The sequence below is a fragment of the Erpetoichthys calabaricus genome, chromosome 2 (assembly GCF_900747795.2).
Source record: "Erpetoichthys calabaricus chromosome 2, fErpCal1.3, whole genome shotgun sequence".
Lineage (NCBI taxonomy): Eukaryota > Metazoa > Chordata > Cladistia > Polypteriformes > Polypteridae > Erpetoichthys > Erpetoichthys calabaricus.
The window spans coordinates 22737347-22761805 of record NC_041395.2 but is presented as its reverse complement, the minus strand read 5'-3'; the positions used below and the strand labels follow the sequence as shown (position 1 = coordinate 22761805).

Here is a 24459-nt window from a genome sequence, read left to right as displayed (position 1 = left end):
ACATTTACACTCACTGGCCACTTTATTAGATACACCTGTTCAATTGCTTGTTAATGCAAATATCTAATCATCCAATCATATGAAAGCAACTCAAAGCATTTTGGCCTGTAGACCACGGATGTCAGACTCTGGTCCTGGAGGGCCGCAGCAGCTGCTGGTTTTCATTCTAACCAGCTTCTTCATTAGGGACCAGTTTTTGCTGCTAATTAACTTCTTTTGTTTTCATTTTAATTAACTTGACTTGGGCCTCTTAGTTGTTTCTTTTTCCTTAATTAGCAGCCAAACAATAATGAGACACAAAACAAGCCACCATAAGACCAGCTTATCTGTGCCCATCACACAATATCTGAACGTAAAGAAAAGTGAAGGTCTCAGTAAGATTGATCTTTCAGGTCACTAAAACATTTTGACGGTAGTCTTAGAAAACACAGAAAGTCAACAGTTTTAGAAATGTCTGCTGTGGCCATGGAATTAAACAATGGGCTTAATTAACAGAAAGAATGGGCTTCTCATTAAGAAACTGGTTGTAGTCTGAAGTCCCAATTTAGCTGGTCATCCGTTGGCTCATTTCAAGTCTCATTTCTGTTTGGCTGTCATTTAATGAAGAAAAGAATCAATTCAGAGGACTGAATTCTTAAAAACAGGGCTATTACAATGAAGGGAAAATAATTAATTAGCAGTGAAAGCTGGTCATTGATTAGGAAAAAGGGTTAGAATGAAAACCTTCAGCCACTGCAGCCCTCCTGCTGTAAGAAAGGTGTCTGCAGTGACTCTGAACGTGGCATGGTTGTTGGTGCCAGACAGGCTGCTCTGAGTATTTCAGAAACTGCTGATCTACTGGGATTTTCTCACAAAACCATCTCCAGGGTTTACAGAGAATGGTCCAAGAAAGGGAAAACATCCGGTGAGCATCAGTTGTCTGGGTGAAAATGCTTTGTTGGTCTCATCTGTTATGGGAGATGGACATCTGAAGCGAAATTCCATTAGAAGTGGTGTTATTTTTTCTCTTTTTTTATCATCCCAAGGTATCCTGTATTTACCCAACCCAAGGAGGTTCTATTACAGTATATGCAAGCATATATAAACATGACCAGCAGGAAAGGGGCTCAGAAAGAAACGGAAAAGAAAGCTAAAGGTCCATCCAAGACTAGACAGGCATCAAGTTCAAGTTCAAGGTACGGCCTTTCAGAGACTGACCTGGAACAGACCGGTGAAAGCACAGATTTCCTGGGACCGGGAGCCGCTGCATTGTCTCCATCCGAGAGTGAAAGTGGGAGCGAATGTGCAAGTGATTCAGGTCACGATAGCTCGTCAATTCCAAAAGATTCATTAAAACTGAAAATAGCCTTGCCTCCTCACGAGCCGGGAGTATCGATTTTAACTGGACTTGCCACGTCACCGCGTGGAGCACGAAGACTGAAAAGATCTGTCCGAACTGAAGGTAATGATCAGTGCAATGGCCACGGCCACCGCTCAAGAAAGATAGAAAGAAAGAAATAAATGGTATAAGGAAGGAAATAAATGATATAAGGAAAGAAATAAAGGACATACACAAGACAAACAAGAAGCTGCTGCAGGATAATAAAGACCTGGAGAAACGTGTAAACAATCACTCTGAGGCAGCCTTTAAAGGTATGCTAGAAAAAACTGAGGAACAAATTCAGGAAAATACATCTAAGTTTGAGAATAAACTGAGAGCACAATGTTCATGACTCGAACTGAAACAGCCAAACATCTGGCACCTACCGCTGACAGAAAAGCAACGGTTGCAAATTCCGAATACAAAATACTCAGAGACAGACTTGCTGTACTGGAAGATGGATGTAGAAGGAATAAAATTAGAATGAAAGGTCTCCCTGAGAATCGTGAAAGTGCAAACCCAGTGAAATTCGTAGCTGAACTATTCTCTAAAATAATTGGAGAGGACTTCAAATTAGACGGCGAGATAGCAGCAGCTTACCACATACGGGGATCAAATATCTCTAAAACCGTGGGTTTCGAAAAATTACAATCTAAATTACATGTAATATTACTTCTCAGACAGAAACCATATTTGAAAATAAGCACATTCATATTTTCCCTGATTTCTCACCCTCAACAGCTGCTGAATGTGCTGCTTTTTACAACATTAAACAGCACTTATGGAAAGCCAATATCAGATACAGCCTCTTGTATCCTGCCAAACTGAAAGTGGATATTCAAGACAAGCAATTACATCTTTATCTCTACGGAAGAAGCAGAAAAAGAGCTAAGAAAACTGATCCCGATACTTTTTTGAAATACGATTGTGAGTAGCATCCAGTCACGGCATGGCAAAGATGATCTTACTGGCTGTTTGATCCGCTTGCAATGATACTGGTACTGTAATTATACATACTTTTCGGCCACTTTTTGTTTATGCTTTAATTACAATTATATGTGGATATGTATGTATATTTTTAAGGTGACTTTTTAACATCATACCCTTGGTTTAATGTTATTGTTATTATTGTAGCGGGGTTTATCCAAGGCTACTTTTTATCTTCACTCCCTGGGTTTACTATCTCAACATTGTTGAAGATTATATTTTATGCTTATAGTATTTGGACCGTATTATCAATAGATATCTCAATTTTAATCCTCATACACCGCTGCTGGGGGACTTGTTTTGTTTTGGACGTTCTCTGTCTCTAGGTATGTCAGAGGACTGGGACTTTGTGAAGTGTGGTCCAGCCTCATGTGGGGAGGCAAAATGGGAGGCCGGGGGGACTTGGGGGGGAGAGAAAGAGAGCAAACTATCTCTAATTTATCCTTTAATTCCTTATAAGTGCCAACGTAACAATAGGCTGCATGGTAATAACTTGTGGGAAAATTGGAAATTAAGGTCAAAGCTGTCTTATTTTCAGTTAAGACTAGAAAATGACAACAAAAGTTCAGAAGCAATGTCTCCATGACTGGAAAGTTAACTTTGTTAGCTGGATTGTTAGAGGTATTCTCTCACCTAACACATCTAAATACTAAAATAGTATTTTTACAGGAGACCCACTTATTAAGCAAGGATTAGTTTCGGCTACACAGAGACTGGACTGGCCAAATATTCCATTCCAGCTATATAAAGAAAATTAGAGGTGTGGGAATTCTTATACTGTACATAGAACAGTCTCATTTATAGTATCAGATGTGATAGTCATAGGTAATTTATTTAACTGTAAAGTGATTTTGATAAATGTTTATGCACCCAATTTGGATGATAAGGACTTCATCCAAAATGTATTTGCATCCATTCCCAATGTGAACACTCATAAAATTATAATGGCTGGGGACTTTAATTGTGTTTTAAATCCAGACTTAGATAGGTCTCCTGCCACAGGGACGATGACATCTAACACTGCAAAGACAATTGTACAGTTAGTAACTGACCACAACTTATCAAACCCCTGGAGACTCCTAAACCCAAATTCAAGAGCATATTCCTTCTATTCACCAGTGCATCAATGCTACTCAAGAATTGATTATTTCTTTATAGATAACAATTTCTTGCCTATGATTAAATCTTGTAAGTACGTCGCAATTGTTATTTTTGACCATGCCCCTTTGATCTTGGAGCTAAAATCATTATGTCCCACATACCCATCTCGCAGGTGGCGTCTTAATCCACTTTTATTAGCAGACGAGAACTGTACAGAATTTAAATCAATTCAAATCAATTTTGTTTTAGAGACTAATATATACTCAGAGGTTTCTGCAGGAACACTCTGGGAAACCGTGAAGGCTTTCTTAAAAGGACAGATTATCTCATACCTTTCCCACAGAAATAAATTGGAAACCAAGAAGGTATCAGAGCTAATCAGTAAAATTACTAGAATAGATCAAGAACATGCCAGGTGTCCAAGAGAGGCACTTAGTAGGAAAAGACAGGCTCTGCATTCAGAACTCAAGCTCTTAAAAACAAAAGAAACCGAACAACTCATTTTTAAATCAAGACATTATTATTATGAACAAGGAGAGAAAGCTAATAAGATCTTAGCTCAACAAATCCACAAACAAGAACAATGCGATCCCAGAAATCACCAACGCAAAACGGAGACAAAATCGTTGACCATAAAAATATAATGCACACATTGAGAGACTACTATAAGTCTTTATATTCTACTGAGTTTAAAGAAGACAACACGCAATCTAATGCATTTCTGGATGCATTACAGATAAAACAAATTGGTACTCTTAGGGCAGAGAAATTGGATAAATCTCTGGCACTATCAGAATTACTAGATGCTATAAGCTCATTTCAGAGTGGGAAAGCAGCAGGCCCTGATGGCTACCCTGCTGAATTTTATAAAAAATTCTCAACTCAGCTAGCTCCCCTTTTATTAGCAACATTTACAAAAGCTAAAGACAATAAAATTCTACCTCAAACTTTTCGCCAAGCATTAATTAGTGTTTTTCCTAAACAAAATAAGGACTTATTATAATGTGCATCATACAGACCAATCTCACTTCTGAATAATGACGTTACGATACTTTCCAAAGTTCTAGCTGGAAGGATTGAGAAAGTGCTTCCTTCGGTAATATCACAAGACCAAACTGGATTCATTAAAGGCAGACACTTAGCTTCCAATCTTCAATGCCTGTTTAATGTAACATATTCACCCACAAAGTCAAACACACAGGAGATATTATTATTGTTGGATGCAAAAAAAGCATTTGATATGGTTGAATGGAACTACCTTTTTACTACGTTGGAGAAATTTGGGTTTGGCCCAAACATTTGTGCTTGGATCAAACTACTGTATACCAATCCAGAAGCTTCAGTTTGTATTAACAACATATTGTTCAGACTACTTTAAACTAGAACATGGTACCAGACAAGGATGCCACTTGTTACCACTACTTTTTGCAATCGCCATTGAGCCACTAGCAGTTCACTGTAGAAATGCTAATGAGATAAAGGGAATGATCAGAGAAGGACTTGAACAGAAAATTTCTCTATATGCAGATGATATGGTACTGTATACATCAGACCCACAAAACACTGTACCTGCAGTCCTAACAGCACTTACAGAATTTCAAAAGATTTCTGGTCTCAGAATTAATTTGACTAAAAGTGTGCTCTTTCCAGTGAATTCTCGAGCACACAATATTAGATTGAACACCTTCCCTTTTATCATTGCAGATCAGTTTAAATACCTAGGGGTAAACATCACAAGTAAACATAAAGCTCTTTATCAACAAAATTTCGCCATCTGTATGGAAAAAATTAAGAAAGACTTGCATAGATGGTCAACCCTTCATCTCACTTTAGCTGGAAGAATTAACATTGTTAAGATGAATATCCTTCCTAAACTTCTTTTTTATTTCAAAACATTTCAATATACATCAATAAATCATTTTTTAAGAAATTAGACTCAAGCATAACCTCATTTATTTGGAATTCAAAACATCCACGTATCCAAAGAGCAACTCTACAAAGACCTAAGGCAGAAGGCAGCATGGATCTACATAACTTTCAGTTTTATTACTGATCAGCAAATATACAAACTATAAAAACCTGGACATGGACACAAATAGATGAACACACACAGGCTTGGTCCACAATAGAAATAAAATCCCACAGTACTTCTTTATATTCCTTACTTTGTACCCTAATAAATACAAGTCATCATCAATATACTAACAACCTAATTGTGCTTCACTCACTCAGAATATGGAACCAATGTAGGAAGTATTTTAAGATAAAGAAGCTTTTATCTGTTGCAGCTCTGCACCTTTTCCCACCCTCTCAAACGTACACAGTTTTTAATGTCTGGAAAACATTTGTGATTAAATCACTTAGAGATCTGTACATAGACAACGTCTTTGCATCCTATGAACAATTACACTCCAAATTTAACTTTCCAGCAACACATTTCTTTCACTACCTTCAAATTAGAAACTTTGTTAAACAGAACCTGCCCAATTTTCCTCACCTCCCACCTACCCCTAATATTACTCAGTCTCGAGGACTCAGACAGCATTTCTGTAATATATAAAAACATTTACAGTCCCTCACCTTTCAAAGATCCAAGAGTACAGTGGGAAAAGGATCTCTCACTCGACATCTCAGAAAAAGAGTGGAAGGTAGCAATGTACAGAATTCACTCAAGCTTAGAATTATTCAATTCAAAATTATCTATCGAGCACATATGTCTCGTTTAAAACTGTCCAAAATGTTTCTGAGGCAAGACCCAACTTGTGAACGTTGCAATCAAGCTCCAGCCTCACTAGGCCACATGTTTTGGGTCTGCACCAAATAAACATCATTCTGAACCAAAATCTTTAAATGCCTTTCAGTCAGCCTTGGTGTCCCAATCCCTCCTAATCCACTAACATCTGTGTTTGGTGGGCTCACAGAGGGGCTTAAGGTGGAGAAGGACAAACAAACTGTCATTGTCTTTACTTCACTATTGGCACGTAGACTTATCTTGCTCAACTGGAAGAATCCTAACTCACCTGTTCTAAGTCAGTGGGTAACTGATGTTTTATACTATTTGAAACTGGAAAAAATCAAATTCTCACTTAGAGGAAGGATCTGTACAAAACTTCTTTAAAACCTGACAGGATCTAATTAATAACATTTCAGAATAAGCATTTAAATTGAGGAAGCAGGATCTCTCGCCTATTTTATTCCTTCATTTATCTTTATTCATTTATTAATTTATCTATTTACAGTACTTTTTTTTACTAGCTCAAAGTTGTACTCTGCTGGCTTAGCTCTCTTTCTCATGGGTGGGAGTTGATTTGTTTCAAACCTATTTTTGTAAAACTTGACTTATTTGTATGGAATGTTATTTGATTTTACTAAAATCAATAAAATCCAAAAAAGAAAATGCCTTGAGAGGTCAAAGGAGAATAACCAGACTGGTTTGAGCTGACAGAAAGGCAACAGGAACTCAAATGACCACTCATTATAACCGAGTTATTCAGAAGAGCATCTCTGAATGCACAACACATTGGACTTTGAAGCAGGTGGGCTGCAGCAGCAGGAAACCACACAGGGTGACACTTCACACAGGCTCATCAAAATTGGCAATAGAAGATTGGAAAAACGTTGCCTGGTCTGATGAGTCTCAATTTCTGCTGTGACACTCGGATGGTATGGTCAGAATTTAGCATCAACAACATGAAAGCATGGATCCATCCTGCCTCGTATCAACAGCTCAGATTGCTGTTGCTGGTGGTGGTGGTGGTGTAATGGTGTGGGGGGTATTTTCTAGGCACACTTTGGGCCCCACAGTACCAACTGAGCATCATTTAAATGCCACAGCCTACCTGAGAGTTGTTGCTGACCACATCGATCCCTTTATGACCGCAGTGTCCCCATCTTCTGATGGCTACTTCCAGCAGTATAACGCACCATGTCACAAAGCTGAGATCATCTCAAACTGGTTTCTTGAATCTAACAATGAGTTCACTGGACTCAAATGGCCTTCACAGTCAGCAGATCTCAATCCAATAAAGCACCTTTGGGATAAGGTGGACAGGAGATTTGAATCATGGATGTGCAGCTGACAAATCTGTAGCAACTGTGTGTTGCTATCATGTCAATATGGACCACAATCAAACAACACTCATCTTTCCATAATGGCAAAGCAAAAATAGGACTTTAGATATTTTTTCAAAATATTTAAAAATAAAAACCTGAAATATCCCATTGATACAAGTATTCTGACCCTTTGTTATGACACTTAATATTTGTGTCAAGTGTGTCCGATTCTACTGACCATCATTGAGATGTCTGCAGTCCTCTTGTGGTCAGTTCTGTGGTCTGGACCTGATTAGGAAAGGAACACACCTGCTGAGCAAAACCCAAGCCATGAGGATGAAGAAACTGCCAGCACAGCATAGAGACAGGATTGTGTTCAGGCACAAACCTGGGGATGACTACATGAAAATTCCTACAGCCCCGGAGAATCCCAAGAGCACAATGGCTTCCATAATTCCTAAAAGGACAAAGTTGGGAATAACTGAAGACTCTTCCTAGAACTGGTCACTCGGACAAACTGAGCAATAGGGGTAGAACAGTCTTAGTAAGAGAGGTGACCAAGAACCTAATGGCTACTCTGGCTGAGGTCAAGACAACCCGTGTGGAGATGGGAGAAACTTCCAGAAACACAACCCTTACTGCAACACTTCAACAATCTGTGCTTTATGGCAGAGTGACCACGTCAGAATCAGAATCAGACACACTTTAATTTGCCAGTACTTAATGTACAGGAATTTAACTTGGTAGCTTTGGAGTTGCTTATAACATTAACACAACCTCACAAACAAGCAACATAAATAAGAAAAGTGGAATAACATCACCTCAGTAAAAGATTTTTGGAAAGATGTTTGAAGTTTGCACAAAGGCAAGACAATGAGAAACAAGATTTTCTGGTCTGATGAAACCAAGATTGAACTGTTTGGCCTCATTTCTAAGTGTCACATCTGGTGGGAACAAGACACTGCTCATCACCACTGCAATACCAGTCCAACGGTGAAACATGGTGGGAGCAGCAGCAGGGATTGAGTAGCTAGTCAGGATTGAGGGAAAACTAAATGGAGCAAAGTACAGAGATATCCTTTTTGAGAACCTGGTCTGGAGTCCTCTGGGCCTCTGACTGGGCCAATGGTTTACCTTCCAATAGGACAATGACCCGAAACCACAAACCAACGACATAACAAGACTGGCTTAGCGAGAACTCTTAAGAAATACCCCTGACTGGTCCAGACAGACCTCGGACTTAAACCCCACTGAACAGGCCTAAAATAACTGTCCACTGATGGTCTCCATCCAAACTAATGGAGCTTGAAAATCACCAAATCCAGAAGTGTGAAGCCTGTCATGTTAAACCTGAAGAAGACACCAGGCTGAAATCTCTGCCAAAGGGGCTTCAGATAAGTACTAAGTTGTTTTGTTTTATATTTAACAGATTAAATAAAATGCATAAAATCTTGCTTTGCCATTCTGGAGTATTGAGTGTTGCTTAATGAAGGAAAAAAATAATTTAAATGATATTAACAGTAGGCTGGAACATGAGAAAGGTGCTATATAACAGAACGATAGATAGATAGTGTTTTGTCTTGGTAGAGTAGATAGATAGATAGATAGATAGATAGATAGATAGATAGATAGATAGATAGATAGATAGATAGATAGATAGATACTTTATTAATCCCAATGGGAAATTCACATTCTTCAGCAGCAGCATACTGATACAATAAATAATATTAAATTAAAGAATGATAATAATACAGGTGAAAAAAACAGACAATAACTATGTATAATGTTAAATATTAACGTTTACCCCCCCTGGTGGAATTAAAGAGTCGCATAGTTTGGGGGAGGAACGATCTCCTCAATCTGTCTGTGGAGCAGGACAGTGACAGCAGTCTGTCGCTGAAGCTGCTCTTCTGTCTGGAGATGACATTATTTAATGGATGCAGTGGATTCTCCATAATTGATAGGAGCCTGCTGAGCGCCCTTCGCTCTGCCACAGATGTTAAACTGTCCAGCTCCATGCCAACAATAGAGCCTGCCTTCCTCACCAGTTTGTCCAGGCGTGAGGCGTCTTTCCTCTTAATGCTGCCTCCCCAGCACACCACTGCGTAGAAGAGGGCGCTCGCCACAACTGTTTGATAGAACATCTGCAGCATCTTATTGCAGATGTTGAAGGAAGCCAGCCTTCTAAGGTAGTATAACCGGCTTTGTCCTTTCTTGCACAGAGCATCAGTATTGGCAGTCCAGTCTAATTTATCATCCAGCTGCACTCCCAGATATTTATAGGTCTGCACCATCTGCACACAGTCACCTTTGATGATCACTGGGTCTATGAGGGGTCTGGGCCTCCTAAAATCCACCACCAGCTCCTTGGTTTTGCTGGTGTTCAGGTGTAGGTGGTTTGAGTCGGACCATTTAACAAAGTCATTGATTAGGTCCCTATACTCCTCCTCCAGCCCATTCCTGATACAGCCCACGATAGCAGTGTCATCAGCGAACTTTTGCACATGGCAGGACTCCGAGTTGTATTGGAAGTCCGATGTATATAGGCTGAACAGGACCGGAGAAAGTACAGTCCCTTGTGGCGCTCCTGTGTTGCTGACCACAATGTCAGACGTGCAGTTCCCAAGACGCACATACTGAGGTCTGTCTTTAAGATAGTCCACGATCCATGCCACTAGGTATGAATCTAATCCCATCTCTGTCAGCTTGTCCCTAAGGAGCAGAGGTTGGATTGTGTTGAAGGCGCTAGAGAAGTCTAGAAACATAATTCTTACAGCACCACTGCCTCTGTCCAAGTGAGAGAGGGATCGGTGTAGCATATAGATGATGGCATCTTCCGCTCCCACCTTCTCCTGATATGCAAACTGCAGAGGGTCAAGGGCGTGTTGAACCTGTGGCCTAAGGTGGTGAAGCAGCAGCCTCTCCATGGTCTTCATCACATGTGATGTCAGAGCAACAGGCCGAAAGTCATTCAGCTCACTAGGACGTGATACCTTTGGGACTGGGGTGATACAAGATGTTTTCCAAAGCCTCGGGACTCTCCCCTGTTCCAGGCTCAGGTTGAAGATGCGCTGTAGAGGACCCCCCCAGCTCCGATGCACAGACCTTCAGCAGTCGTGGCGATACTCCATCTGGACCCGCTGCTTTGCTGGCACGAAGTCTCCTCAGCTCTCTGCTCACTTGCGCTGTTGTTATTATGGGTGGGGATGTTTTTCCTATGCTGGTATCAGCAGAAGGATGTGTGGAGGGTGCAGTACTCCGAGGTGAGAGTGAGAGTGGGTTAGGGTGGTCAAACCTGTTAAAAAAGTTGTTCATTTGGTTTGCTCTCTTCACGTCTCTCTCAATGGTGGTACCCCGCTTCGAGCTGCAGCCAGTGATGATCTTCATCCCATCCCACACTTCCTTCATGCTGTTATTCTGCAACTTCTGCTCCAGCTTTCTCCTGTACTGCTCCTTCGCCACCCTGAGTTGGACTCGGAGTTCCTTCTGCACGCGCTTGAGCTCATGCTGATCACCGTCTTTAAAAGCCCTTTTCTTCTGGTTCAAAAGGCCCTTGATGTCACTTGTAATCCATGGCTTGTTGTTAGCATAGCAGCGTACTGTTCTTACTGGAACTACAATGTCCATACAGAAGTTGATGTAGTCAGTAGTGCAGTCAACAACTTCCTCAATGTTCTCATTATGAGATCCCTGCAGGATATCCCAGTCTGTAGTTCCAAAAAGTTCTCTCAGAGTATTCTCAGCCTCCGGGGTCCACTTCCTGAATGATCGTGTGGTTACAGGTAGGACTCTAACTTTTGGTTTATAGTGAGGCTGAAGCTGAACCAGGTTATGATCTCCTTTCCCAAGCGCAGGCAGCGGGGTGGCGCTGTATGCGTCTTTAACGTTTGCATACAGTAAATCAATAGTCTTATTTCCCCGGGTGTTACAGTCCACATACTGGGAGAATGCAGGCAATGTTTTGTCCAGCGTCACATGGTTAAAGTCTCCAGCGATTAGCACAAGCGCCTCAGGGTGCTGCGTTTGTAACTTAGCAACAGCGGAATGGATGATGTCACTCGCTGACTCCACGTCTGCCCGAGGAGGAATGTATACAATAACAACAATGACATGTCCAAACTCTCTGGGCAAATAGTAGGGACGTAAACTTACGGCCAACAGTTCGATATCCCTGCAGCAAGTGGAGATTTTGACGTTAACATGTCCAGAGTGACACCACCGTGTATTAACATAGAGAGCGAGTCCTCCTCCTTTGTGCTTACCACAGGTACTTGCATCTCTGTCCGCTCTAACTGTGCTAAACCCGGGTAGCTCCACGTTGGCATCTGGGATGGTGTTATTTAGCCACGTTTCGCAGAAACACAACAAACTGCATTCTCTGTAGGTATTATATTATATTATATTGCTCTACTTTCCCCTTTATATTATTAATTTGTAGCCTTTGCAGAATGCCTCAAATCTCACAGACTTACCACTGTTTATAAGGTACTGTACTTTATAACTTCTCCTCACCTTCCCTTCTACATTTATAACCTCAGGCAATCAGGTGTAGTAAAAGACAAGCAGGAGTTAAGTTACACTTTAAATAATGTACTATTGATAATATTCATAAATAATAACAATATGCAAAGTACATTTGAATATTGGCAACCATACAATCTAATAAATGGTGATGTGTAGCATAAGGCGGCACACAGATTTGTTAGTTACTTAAAATGTCTCTAGTTAAGTCCTCATTCGTGGTCAGCTTTCTTCAGAACAGGCCGCATGCCTGTCTCAATATGGCTGCCGAGCTGTGCTCTTCATTGTGTTGTCCTTTTCAGTTCATGGTGTGTGAGATGGACTTTTATCAGTTTGATAAGAGAGAGAGGGTGAGGTAAAGCAAGCAAATTTATAGGTTTTCTGTCCAACTCCTAAGCCAATAAGACGTCATGATACTTAAAGGCTTTTGATACAAGCCAGTTCCAAACAGCCATACTTCAGACCAATGGGGGACAGAATACCTTCACACCTGCCCTCCAAACCGTATGTTAGGGTGAAGCTTGGCAGTTAGGCAGGCTGGCTTTCCTGAGGGGGTTGATTGAGAAACAGCGGAGAAAATTTAGCCAAACTTGTTTGAGGCACTTCCCCTGACCCTGTAGTAAAATTCAAAAAGACTCAGTCCTAAAAGGGGGTAAACATGAATGCTTCTCACTAATGTAACACTAATATTACATTGCTTTGCCTAAGTTACAAATAAACACGTACAAAATATTTAACAACTTGTATGCAAAATTTCATGACAGACAGACAGATATGAAAGGCACTGATAGATAGATAGATAGATAGATAGATAGATAGATAGATAGATAGATAGATAGATAGATAGATAGATAGATAGATAGATAGATAGATGAAAGACACTATATTATAGATAGATAGATAGATATGAAAGGCACGATATTATAGATAGATAGATAGATAGATAGATAGATAGATAGATAGATAGATAGATAGATAGATAGATAGATATGAAAGACACTATATTATAGATAGATAGATATGAAAGGCACGATATTATAGATAGATAGATAGATAGATAGATAGATAGATAGATAGATAGATAGATAGATAGATAGATAGATAGATAGATAGATAGATAGATAGATAGATAGATAGATAGATAGATAGATAGATAAGCACTCTATAATAGTAATTGTGTGACAGACATGAGCACTTTATTTCATAGAGTTGATGGATTCTGAGCACAGCTATGCGTAGAGGCCTAACTTCAGCCTTTGTGGACTTATTTTTTTGTTGTTTCTGACCTCCTGACCATCTGAATTTACTTTTTTCTCTTCAATACGAGGGATGTTCAAAAAGATTCCGCATTTTTGTTGGAAACGGTGAAGTAATTGGGCATTAAAAAGTTGGTATGACTCTGGGAAAATTGCATCGCAAAGCAAGGTGACTATGTAGAAAAGTGAGGTCATTTGTTTTTAGTGAGAAGTTAATCCAAATGACACTTTTATTGGCTAACAAGACAGATTACAATATGCAAGCTTGCCTGAGGAAGGGGCCTAAGTTGCCTCGAAAGCTTGCATATTGTAATCTATCTTGTTAGCCAATAAAAAGGTGTCATTTTGCTTGACTTCTCACTACATCCATAACGTCTAACACAGTACAACACCCTAGTACTTAGACATAATTTGGTTTTGAAATTCTTATAGAGTTAAAAAAAAAAAAAGGGCGGAAACATTTTGAACGTCCCTCGTATTATTGCCTAATCTTTTTTTGCTTTTCGTTTCATATAACTTTCTTTTTGTCATCCTGTAAAGCACTTTGAGCTGCATTGTTTGCATGAAAATGTATTATAGAAATAAATGTTGCTGTTGTTGTTCACCCCAGTTAATTAATGAACACGTTTCCTTTTTGTGGAAATTTCGTGAAAGTGGCCACTGAATCCACAGTTTCGGATTCTTTTCTTGCTTTTGGACCGCAGTCTCACTTTTCCGCTTTGTTTCGTGGTGTCACTGTAAGAGAAACTTGAGGTCATTGCTGTTTTTCTGCTCAATTCACATGAACTCATTAAATGTCAGACCACTAAATACAATGCAAGCACAAAAAATGATATTTGTGGCTGAAATACTTTTTGTTTTTACTACAGAATAAGGTGAGAGGTCAAAGCTTATATGTGTAATAAAGTTATCTCTAAATTGTCTCACTGGAACCTAAAACTTGGAAGGGTGGCGACCTTTAATTCCACACTCCTAATAAAAAATAGAAATTTGACAAACAAGAGGAGACCATTCGGTCCATCAAGTTCTTGTTTTCACCTGAATGTCTCATCCTGATTCTTCTTAAAGGTCGTCAAGGTTTCACTCACAAGTATCTGTTCCAAAGCGTGTGAACACACCATGATTGGAGTCCTTCTGTCACAGTTTGGGCATAGTGCTAGGTTGGCCATGTACTCGTGATGAAAGCTCTTCCATGTTAACTTTTGAGATTGGGGCACATGTACTTTCCATGAAAACAGAAATCTTCGATGGCAAATTCGGCGCATGGTTGACTAGTTGAGAGCTAAGCGACGATTCCTGAAGTCACAGAAAAATAATTAACATGACAACAGAAACAAAGGGAAGGTCTCAGGTCTTGAAGTGGGCCGGTATGTATTCTATTTTTTGCGGCGTCAAACCAACATCTCCATCTCTGACCTTCTTGGTGGCCACTGTGCCCTACCGCTCTCAAATCTAATGTGCATATATCACGCCCTTGAACTTTGGAGGGTGGCCTCCCCTCACTCAGTTAAGAAATCGTGTAAAATTTGAAATGCCAGCACTTATGTGTTTCCACTTCAGGCACTTGATGGTCTGAAGACACTCAGCTTCTAAACTGGTAGAATGATCTAAATGTACAGGATTAGACAATGAAGACATCTTTATAATTTGATTCACACAAAAGATATCAACTTATCTAAGGCCTATTTATTCTGTCTTTGTTTAACTAGAGAGTATTCAGTAACATTTAAAAAATTTGATTTGTGAAAAAGAAAATTTTTAGTTACCTTGCAAAAAAGCCTTGAGGAACTTCTGGCAGGAAATAAACCAAGACACGTATATCATCTTCCTTATCGTTTTTCCAAATTCCCATTGAAATGGCATTGCGTAAGTTGCTTGGAAACAGGTAAGCTCCATTGGAATGGCAGTCCATGTAGTCCCACCTTCTTCCTGGATGGAATACTGTAGCATTAGGATTTAGGGACGTGTGAGGTTTCATCGCCAAACAGATTTCAAAATGTTCCAGAAGGTTGAAAAGCTTTCCTTTCTGTCCTCTGTTCCCCGTGATCTCCTCCAAGATGTCGTCTTCTCCATCAGAGCTGACTTGCTGCAGTAGATGTTTCACCAGGGCAGACACAGCTTTGTGGTCCAGGATCGCATTGCTTCTATACTGACGGATCCATTTGTGGACATCTTTCTCTAGAGCGCGCTCTCGCACCAACACAGCCTTGGGAATTTTCTCTAACTGTTCGACCAAATCATGGCGGACAATCAACTGATAAATTAAATAAATGCACAGAATTAGCATGTGATTTTCAGATTGATTCACAGAAAATGTTGTCCTTGAACAATTTCTACAGGTGCTGGTCATAAAATTAGAATATTATGACAAAGTTGATTTATTTCAGTAATTCCATTCAAAAAGTGAAACTTGTATATTAGATTCATTCATTACACACAGACTGATGTATTTCAAATGTTTATTTCTTTTAATGTTGAGGATTATAACTGACAACTAATGAAAGTCCCAAATTCAGTATCTCGGAAAATTAGAATATTGTGAAAAGGTTCAATATTGAAGACACCTGGTGCCACACTCTAATCAGCTAATTAACTCAAAACACCTACAAAAGCCTTTAAATGGTCTCTCAGTCCAGTTCTGTAGGCTACACAATCATGGGGAAGACTGCTGACTTGACAGTTGTCCAAAAGATGACCATTGACACCTTGCACAAGGAGGGCAAGACACAAAAGGTCATTGCTAAAGAGGCTGGCTGTTCACAGAGCTCTGTGTCCAAGCACATTAATAGAGAGGCGAAGGGAAGGACAAGATGTGGTAGAAAAAGTGTACAAGCAATAGGGATAACCGCACCCTGGAGAGGATTGTGAAACAAAAATGTGGGGGAGATTCACAAAGAGTGGACTGCAGCTGGAGTCAGTGCTTCAAGAACCACCACGCACAGACGTATGCAAGACATGGGTTTCAGCTGTCGCATTCCTTGTGTCAAGCCACTCTTGAACAAGAGACAGCGTCAGAAGCATCTCGCCTTTGGACTGCTGCTGAGTGGTCCAAAGTTATGTTCTCTGATGAAAGTAAATTTTGCATCTTCTTTGGAAATCAAGGTCCCAGAGTCTGGAGGAAGAGAGGAGAGGCACAGAATCCACGTTGCTTGAGGTCCAGCATAAAGTTTCCACAGTCAGTGATGGTTTGGGGTGCCATGTCATCTGCTGTTGTTGGTCCATTGTGTTTTCTGAGGTCCAAGGTCAACGCAGCCATCTACCAGGAAGTTTTAGAGCACTTCATGCTTCCTGCTGCTGACGAACTTTATGGAGATGCAGATTTCATTTTCCAACAGGACCTGGCACCTGCACACAGTGCCAAAGCTATCAGTACCTGGTTTAAGGACCATGGTATCCCTGTTCTTGATTGGCCAGCAAACTCGTCTGACCTTAATCCCATAGAAAATCTATGGGGTATTGTGAAGAGGAAGATGCAATACGCCAGACCCAACAATTCAGAAGAGCTGAAGGCCACTATCAGAGCAACATGGGCTCTCATAACACCTGAGCAGTGCCACAGACTGATCGACTCCATGCCACGCCGCATTGCTGCAGTAATCCAGGCCAAAGGAGCCCCAACTAAATATTGAGTGCTGTACATGCTCATATTTTTCATGTTCATACCTTTCAGTTGGCCAACATTTCTAAAAATCCTTTTTTTGCATTGGTCTTAATTGATATTCTAATTTTCCGAGATACTGAATTTGGGACTTTCATTAGTTGTCAGTTATAATCATCAACATTAAAAGAAATAAACATTTGAAATACATCAGTCTGTGTGTAATGAATAAATCTAATATTCAAGTTTCACTTTTTGAATGGAATTACTGAAATAAATCAACTTTGTCATTATATTCTAATTTTATGACCAGCACCTGTAATAAAATACAGTAGAACATCACTTTTCTAAAGAAATTGGGACGAAGGTTGGTTCAGATAATCAAATATACAGTAAACATTAATGCAGATATAAACCACAATTTTCGAAAATCGATGCACGCTGGGGAAATTCCTGAAGACTGGAGGCCAGCAAATATTAAACCATTGAATAAAAGCAGGATCAAGATGATCCAAGTCACTTTAGGCAAGTAAGCTCAACAAACATCACGTGTACGGTAAATTAATGGAAGCAATTATTAAAGAAAATATTGAGCAGCACACAGCAAAAATAGGAGGTTTTAACTGTCAACAGTCAACAAGGGTTCAGAAGAGGCTGGTCATGTTTCACTAAGGTACTGGAATTCTACAGCAATCTCATGATATTTTCTAGGAAAAAATTGAGCAGCACGTGTGTGGGACAGGAGTATTCCCAAATAGTCAACGTGGGCTTACGATGTCTCGATGCATGCTCAATAATCCAGGTAAGGAAAGCCTAGAAATTTTTATTCTGTTCATCTGGACAAAGTTTTTAAGTGGGAGAAATATTTCGAGACTTATCTAAGTCTCTTCCTCAGTCTCAATTGACTGCAGGTTTCCCCAACCTTATAAACAGTACCTTTGCTTAATCACAGAGACTAGCACCATTGACAAAGGGCCAGTTGATCAGTGATATGCAAATTGTCCACTGATTAGTAGACTTGTGAACCATTCATAGAGGGTTGAGGAATGGCTGCAATCATGAGATTCATGAGAGAGGAAGGACATCCACTGCCTAAGCGAAAACCCTTAGTGATCCCGTATGTGTCAGGAGTATCGGAACAGCTGAGGCGCATTTTCTCGAAACACCGGGTCTCAGTGGCTTTCAAACCCCAAAACACGCTACGCCAAAGATTGGTCCATCCCAAGGATCGGGTCCCACGGCACAAACAGAGTAACATAGTTTACGCAGTTAAGTGCCAGGAGGAGTGCCGTGAATTGTACATCGGGGAAACCAAGCAGCCACTGGCTAAGCGCATGTCACAACACAGAAGAGCTTCCTCATCAGGCCAGGACTCCGCAGTCTATTTACATCTACAGGATAGTGGTCACTCCTTTAAAGATGAAGAGGTGCACATCCTGGACAGGAAGGAGCGCTGGTTTGAGAGAGGAATCAAGGAGGCCATTTATGTGAAAAAGGAACGACCATCTCTGAACAGAGGAGGGGGCCTAAGGGTACATCTGTCGCCATCTTACAATGCTGTGATTGCAGCCATTCCTCAACCCTCTATGAATGGTTCACACGTCTACTAATCAGTGGACAATTTGCATATCACTGATCAACTGGCCCTTTGTCAATGGTGCTAGTCTCTGTGATTAAGCAAAGGTACTGTTTATAAGGTTGGGGAAACCTGCAGTCAGTTGAGACTGAGGAAGAGACTTGGATAAGTCTCGAAATATTTCTCCCACTTAAAAACTTTGTCCAGATGAGCAGAATCAAAATTTCTAGAACGTGGGCTTAGTCAAAAACAAACATCAACAAGAGCGCGTCTTAGAAAGACATTCATGCACAATGCTGAATGCCACAAAGGAAGCGTCACACTTGTCATGTCATGTGATCCAACTTTCATGAAACCTTTTCCTAGCACGTTGTGACATCTACCAAAAACAAAATAGCGATCCTTTAGAATGCAAACCAAAATGATAACAAAAATAAGCAAGATTCTAAGCAATATATATAACAAAATCAATGAAATTCGGGCATGTTAAAATCCTCTTTGATAATCAGAAAAAGTTTATTAAAGATTGTGCGGGATGGCCGGAGACCTTGGCTGGCCATGATGCTTCAATGGGCAGGGGGAGACAGCAATGCATAGGGCATTGTCTCTCCAGACTACTAGATGGCAGACCCCTCTAGGTTCCAGCTACGCCACGGTTTCCTACAGGGCATCCTGGGAACTGAAGTTCTTTGACTCAGTCCTGTTGGAATTAATGGGTGCCACCAGTGTGTACTGCAGGGACTGGGGAGCCCTACTTCGTGGGGCCAAGCCTTTAGAACAACAGATGTACTTCCGGGGATAATATAAAAGATGCTGCCTGAAAGAAATTGGGAGCCAGAGTTGGGAGGAAGGAGATGAAGCTTACTGGGTGGAGCAGAGGAGGAAGAGGCAGAGGGAGAGAAAGAAAGAGAAGAAAAGAAAGAGTTGCTGTGTGCTGCTTATTGCTGTGGGAAATGATTAGGAAAGAGTTACCCACGGAAAACACAATATAAAAAACTCTTGTTTGCTGTGACTTGTGTCCGAGCCTGTCTGTGTCAGGTGTTTGGGGAGCTGGAGTGCCCCCTGGAGGCCACAAGGTACTGCCTAGTAATAACAGCTGTTATGCAAGTACGACCTGATGCATGATGTCAAACAGTATAAAGGTCAGCATACAAGACTGCGGATTTTGAAACAATTCTAAGCACATATGGTTAACTTAGCTCTTCCGCCTCTGTTTTTTGACTTCAGATATTTGGTTAAATATTTGGCTTCTGTGCTACATATTTTTTATTAATTTCCTATGTTTTGACTTTGGCTTGACTTTTTGACTAAACATTTATCTTCCAGCCCCTGCATTCACAGCCATTGTGACCTGCCATATCTTTTCATTTTTGGTAGAACACTTGCTTCCGATGCCAAAAGCTTATAGGACAGCGCATATTACAACGTTGTCCAAATCGGGTTTCTTCCATCTGAAAAATGTTGGGAAATTAAGGCGCTTTCGAAATAAACAGGATTCTGAGAAATTAAATCTTGCATTTATTTCTAGTAGGATTGACTACTGCAATGCGGTGTACACTGGATGTTCAAACTGTTCTTTATACAGCCTCCAGTTAATATAAAATGCTGCTGCAAGAATTATTACAAGAACAAGAAAATACGAACACATCACTCCACTTCTTAAATCCTTACACTGGCTCCTGGTTAAGTTTAGGGCAGATTTCAAAATCCTTCTTTTAACCCTTTAACCGCCAACTCCCTAAATATTCCCCACGCCAGGTGAAATCTGAACAATTTTCGTTTGTTTACTTTTTTACATTTATTCAAGCAGTATTGACCACTAAATGTTGTGCAAGTTCTAGAAATGGGCAAACACATACAACTGGAGTACCAGTTATCCATCCAAATGGTGTACCCATTGTCCAATAGTGGTAGGGCAAGGTACACAACAATTTTCTCTGAAAGTCCAAAGTCCTTACATTCGTCTGGCAACACTGCTGAAATACTACTCATAGGATCCTCTTTGCCAGTGTATACACGAAATCTATAAATGTAACCTGAATTCTCAGCTAAGCAAAACATCTTCATACCAAACCGTGCCCTTTTCAATGGTAGATACTGTCGAAACTGTAAGCGGCCCTTCCACGACAATAAACTTTCATCAACTGCAACTGACGGTCCTGGCATGTAGGGCAACTGAAATGCTTCAAATAAATGGTCAATCAAAGGACGTAGCTTGAATAAGCGGTCGCGGTTTGGATCTTTCTTATCTGGCTCATTTCTGTTGTCATTCAAATGAAAGAATTTCAGCAGCAAAGAGAATCGGTTACATTTCATGATAGCTGCAAAAATAGGTGTTGCATACATAGGATCTGTAGACCAGTACATCTCAATATCTGGTTTTCTGATTATTCCCATCAACATCAAAATCCCAATGAATTTTTTCATTTCGTTTTCATCAGTGTCTACCCAAGCATGAACACGGGAATGTGGAGGTAAATTGGGATTTTTCTCAATAAACTGTGCTGCATACAGATTTGTCTGATGAGCAAAATGTCTGATCAAATCAGGTGACACAAAGAGCTCATAAAACTGCTCAGCAGTGTAATTTTTTACATCAACAGTAAAGCCACACGTTGCCTGAAACGGATGCAGAAAAGGTAGTTCACCTCGGGCAGCAGTCCAGTTGAGATGCTGGGGATACACCCACTCATCGCCATCATCCGATGCGCCGTCATTCACAGTATCATGCAGCGCACCTTGCTGCTCATCATTGTCGCTAAAATCTTCTTCAGAACTGCTACAATCATGATCAGAATTGTCCAAAATCGCCTGCAAAGCCTCACTTGAAGTCAGTTTATGTTTCGCCATATTCACAGCTGTCACTTCCGAATCACGTCACATAACCGGCCAAAACAACCACAGAGTTGTCGAAATACAATGTAGTAATAATACCCACGCCAAACCGTCAGTTATACTATGCGCCAGGCATTCATATAACCATAGGCAAATGTGCCGGATAATTCTGGCAGTACGGCGTTAGCAATAAAACAACGATGCCGGATATATCCGGCAGAGGGCGGTTAAGGGGTTAACATATAAAGAAAAGCATTAAATGGCCGAGGTCTGGCTTACTTGTCTGAACTTATCATGATTTACAAACCTGAACGCACATTAAGATCTCAAGATGCCGGTCTGCTTATGATTCCAAGGATTAATAAAATAACAGTGGGAAGTCAAGCTTTTAGTTAAAGGACCCCTAAACTGTGGAGTGGTCTGCCTGCTACTATAAGAGATGCCCCTTCGGTCTCAGCTTTTAAATCCTGGCTGAAGACTCACAACTTCAGTTTAGCACACCCTGACTAGAGCTGCTGATTAACTGTACAGACTGCATCTCTGTTGTTGGTCATTAGCACTAAAACATAAGTAACATGATAGTTAGAATTTGTCACTAACCCTCACCTATTCTGTTTCTCTTCTAGGCACTCAAATGTGGCACTTGCTGCCACGACCCACCTGCCAAGTTGTTTTGCCTGCCTATGGTAAAGTCATCCCTGATTTAGGATAGCAGGAATCATGGGAAAGAGGGGTCCTTTCATCGGATTAGCGCTGTTTCAGCTGTGGAATGGCCAAATGGGGGAGGCAGCTTGATGGATGAGGTCTCCAGGACTCTAAACAAATCCAAATCATATTATGTGATATTATCTACTGTTAAATTCTGCTCCATACTTGTAATTTTTTTATTTTTATACTGTATTGAGGATTTGTTCTGTTCTGTGTATTGTATTGTATTGACCGCCTTCTTTTTGACACCCACTGCACGCCCAACGTACCTGGAAAGGGGTCTCTCTTTGAACTGCCTTTCCCAAGGCTTCTGCCATTTTTTCCCTACAAGGGTTTCTTGGGAGTTTTCCCTTGTCTTCTTTGAGAGTCAGGGCTGGGGGGCTGTCAAGAGGCAGGGCCTGTTAAAGCCCATTGCGGCACTTCTTGTGTGATTTTGGGCTATACAAAAATAAATTGTACTGTATTGTATAGTTTCAAAATTTGTGGGACTGAATCTGAGGCTTTTTGAAAATCAGATAAGTTGTGTTTCGTGCTATGATTTTGTCCACTACTCCAGTTACCCATTTAAGAAGTCAAGTCTAACAGATTGGTTTGGTAGGACCTTCCTCTCAGAAACTCACGCTGGCTGCTTGTATACTATTTTTATACGATGGCTAAGGTCAGGTCAGGTTGGGAAGCATGCACTGGTACAGCGTGTTACTGCACCCACCACAGCTCAGGATCCCAACTGGCAAACCCCAAGGCAGACATGCGGTCCAACTCCAGAATGCATGAGAGACAAGACGTTCCAGTCCCCTACCTGGATGGGCCGCATCAGAGGGACACGAGTGCTGCCGTGCAGTGGGCTACAGCTCAGCGCCATGCCAGCTCCAACAGGCCTGACCCCATTGGCTCTTCAGGGGTTCCGACTCTTCCAGGGAAAGCCAAGGGCTTTACGCCATCCCCTTCATAATGCTAGCAACCGTCCTATGGGTGGCTGCAGCAGAGCTACTCACACAGAGAGCAGAAAGGAGCCTGTCTGGTGTTTCAGAGCATGAAATTTTTATGGTGGCTTGTGTGCCAGTCCTGCCATCAGCTTGCAAGTTGGAGGACCGCTTGCAGGGCTGGATGCAGTTTAACGTCATACCCAGAACAATACAATGACTGCTCTAGTTTATTTATGATTACATTGCCATTATTTTTGCATGATATAGAAGAACTTTAGGGACCTTTCAAAACTCAACTTGATGCTATTGTAGAAGAATTAAGTGGCTAGGACTGGAGAGCTAATTGGGCTGAATGGCCTGTTCTCGTCTAGATTGTTCCAATATCTATTTTGTCTCCATGCCAATGGACTGAAGTCACATTTGTAACTTTCGAGTATAAAACGTTTTGTCACGTCTACATGCTGTGACCGAAATGTATGGAAACCCCTTAAATGAAAGTCTGCAATCTGCACTTTAATCACATCTGAATGATTTGATTTGTAATATTAAACTGTGGAGCAAAGAAGGAAATCAAAGAGAAACTAGTCTTTGTCCCATACATTATGGTGGGCACTGCATAATACTGTCACAAGTTGAGCTCCTTATTACATGAAAATGGAAGACAGTACTGATAAGGTAATATAAGGGAAAGAAACTGTGAAGGAATTCAAAGAAAGATTTTGACACACGGGATTTTGGAAGCAAATGACAATCACACATAAGCACTGAGAGAATGAAACAGTCCATCAGGTGGGAATGAAAACATTTTAGACTTGCCTTAAAAAGAGTTATGAGAAAAGAAGGTTTGACGAAGATTGTTTTGGCCAAAGTGGAGATTTCCTCATACCACATGATAATCCCAATCCTATGCAGGTATCGTAAAATGTCTTTCAAGTCATCCTCTATCAGCTTCTTGAAGCCCCCGTTCTCGTTTATTTTGTCCAACAGCTCACCAAGAGGAACGATGCCTGGAAAAACCAACAGAAGTGCTTAAATTTAACAGGTGAGAGGAACATGCCTGAGGAGCTCAGAGGCCGGCTCCTTTAGGAGGCACTGGGAACAGAAGGGAATCCATCGCTTTCTGGTCACAATTTCATTGACACATGAACAACATACAGTAGTAGAGGATCTGCACAAGATGAGGTGAATGAGGTATGCACAATAATAAACTGGGAAAGACGGATCAGGAGATGAAGAGAGACTGTGATGTTTCAACCAGAGCGTGTTGCCTGTTTACAGAGATCTGTTTTCACCTGGACATTAAGGAGTCTTTATCAGCTGATCTATGTCAAAAAAGCAAAATGAAATCCATTGTGATTCAATGGTGTATAACAAGAAAATTGGGAAACGTCCAAGGAGAGAATACCTTTAAATGTCACAACCATGTATGGTGACAAGGTCATTGTCATTCAATATCATCGACATTTATAAATTCCATAATTTGCCCAAGCCTTAGATAAGAGGGGGAGAATGGACGCACAACCAACAGCTACGTTTAG

The 24459-nt window shown here is 40.8% G+C and overlaps 1 protein-coding gene across 1 annotated transcript in view; it reads right to left on the bottom strand.

The window, feature by feature from the left end:
• The window catches only part of si:ch211-210p4.6 (malignant fibrous histiocytoma-amplified sequence 1 homolog), a 74938-nt gene that overhangs the window by 32787 nt on the left and 17692 nt on the right, over positions 1-24459 (bottom strand). Inside the window, exons 5-6 of the mRNA XM_028793516.2 lie at positions 23738-23928; positions 15045-15532 (exon numbers count right to left, since the gene is read on the bottom strand). Coding sequence (XP_028649349.2) covers positions 15045-15532; positions 23738-23928 — 679 coding nt within the window. The remainder of the gene's footprint in view (positions 1-15044; positions 15533-23737; positions 23929-24459) is intronic.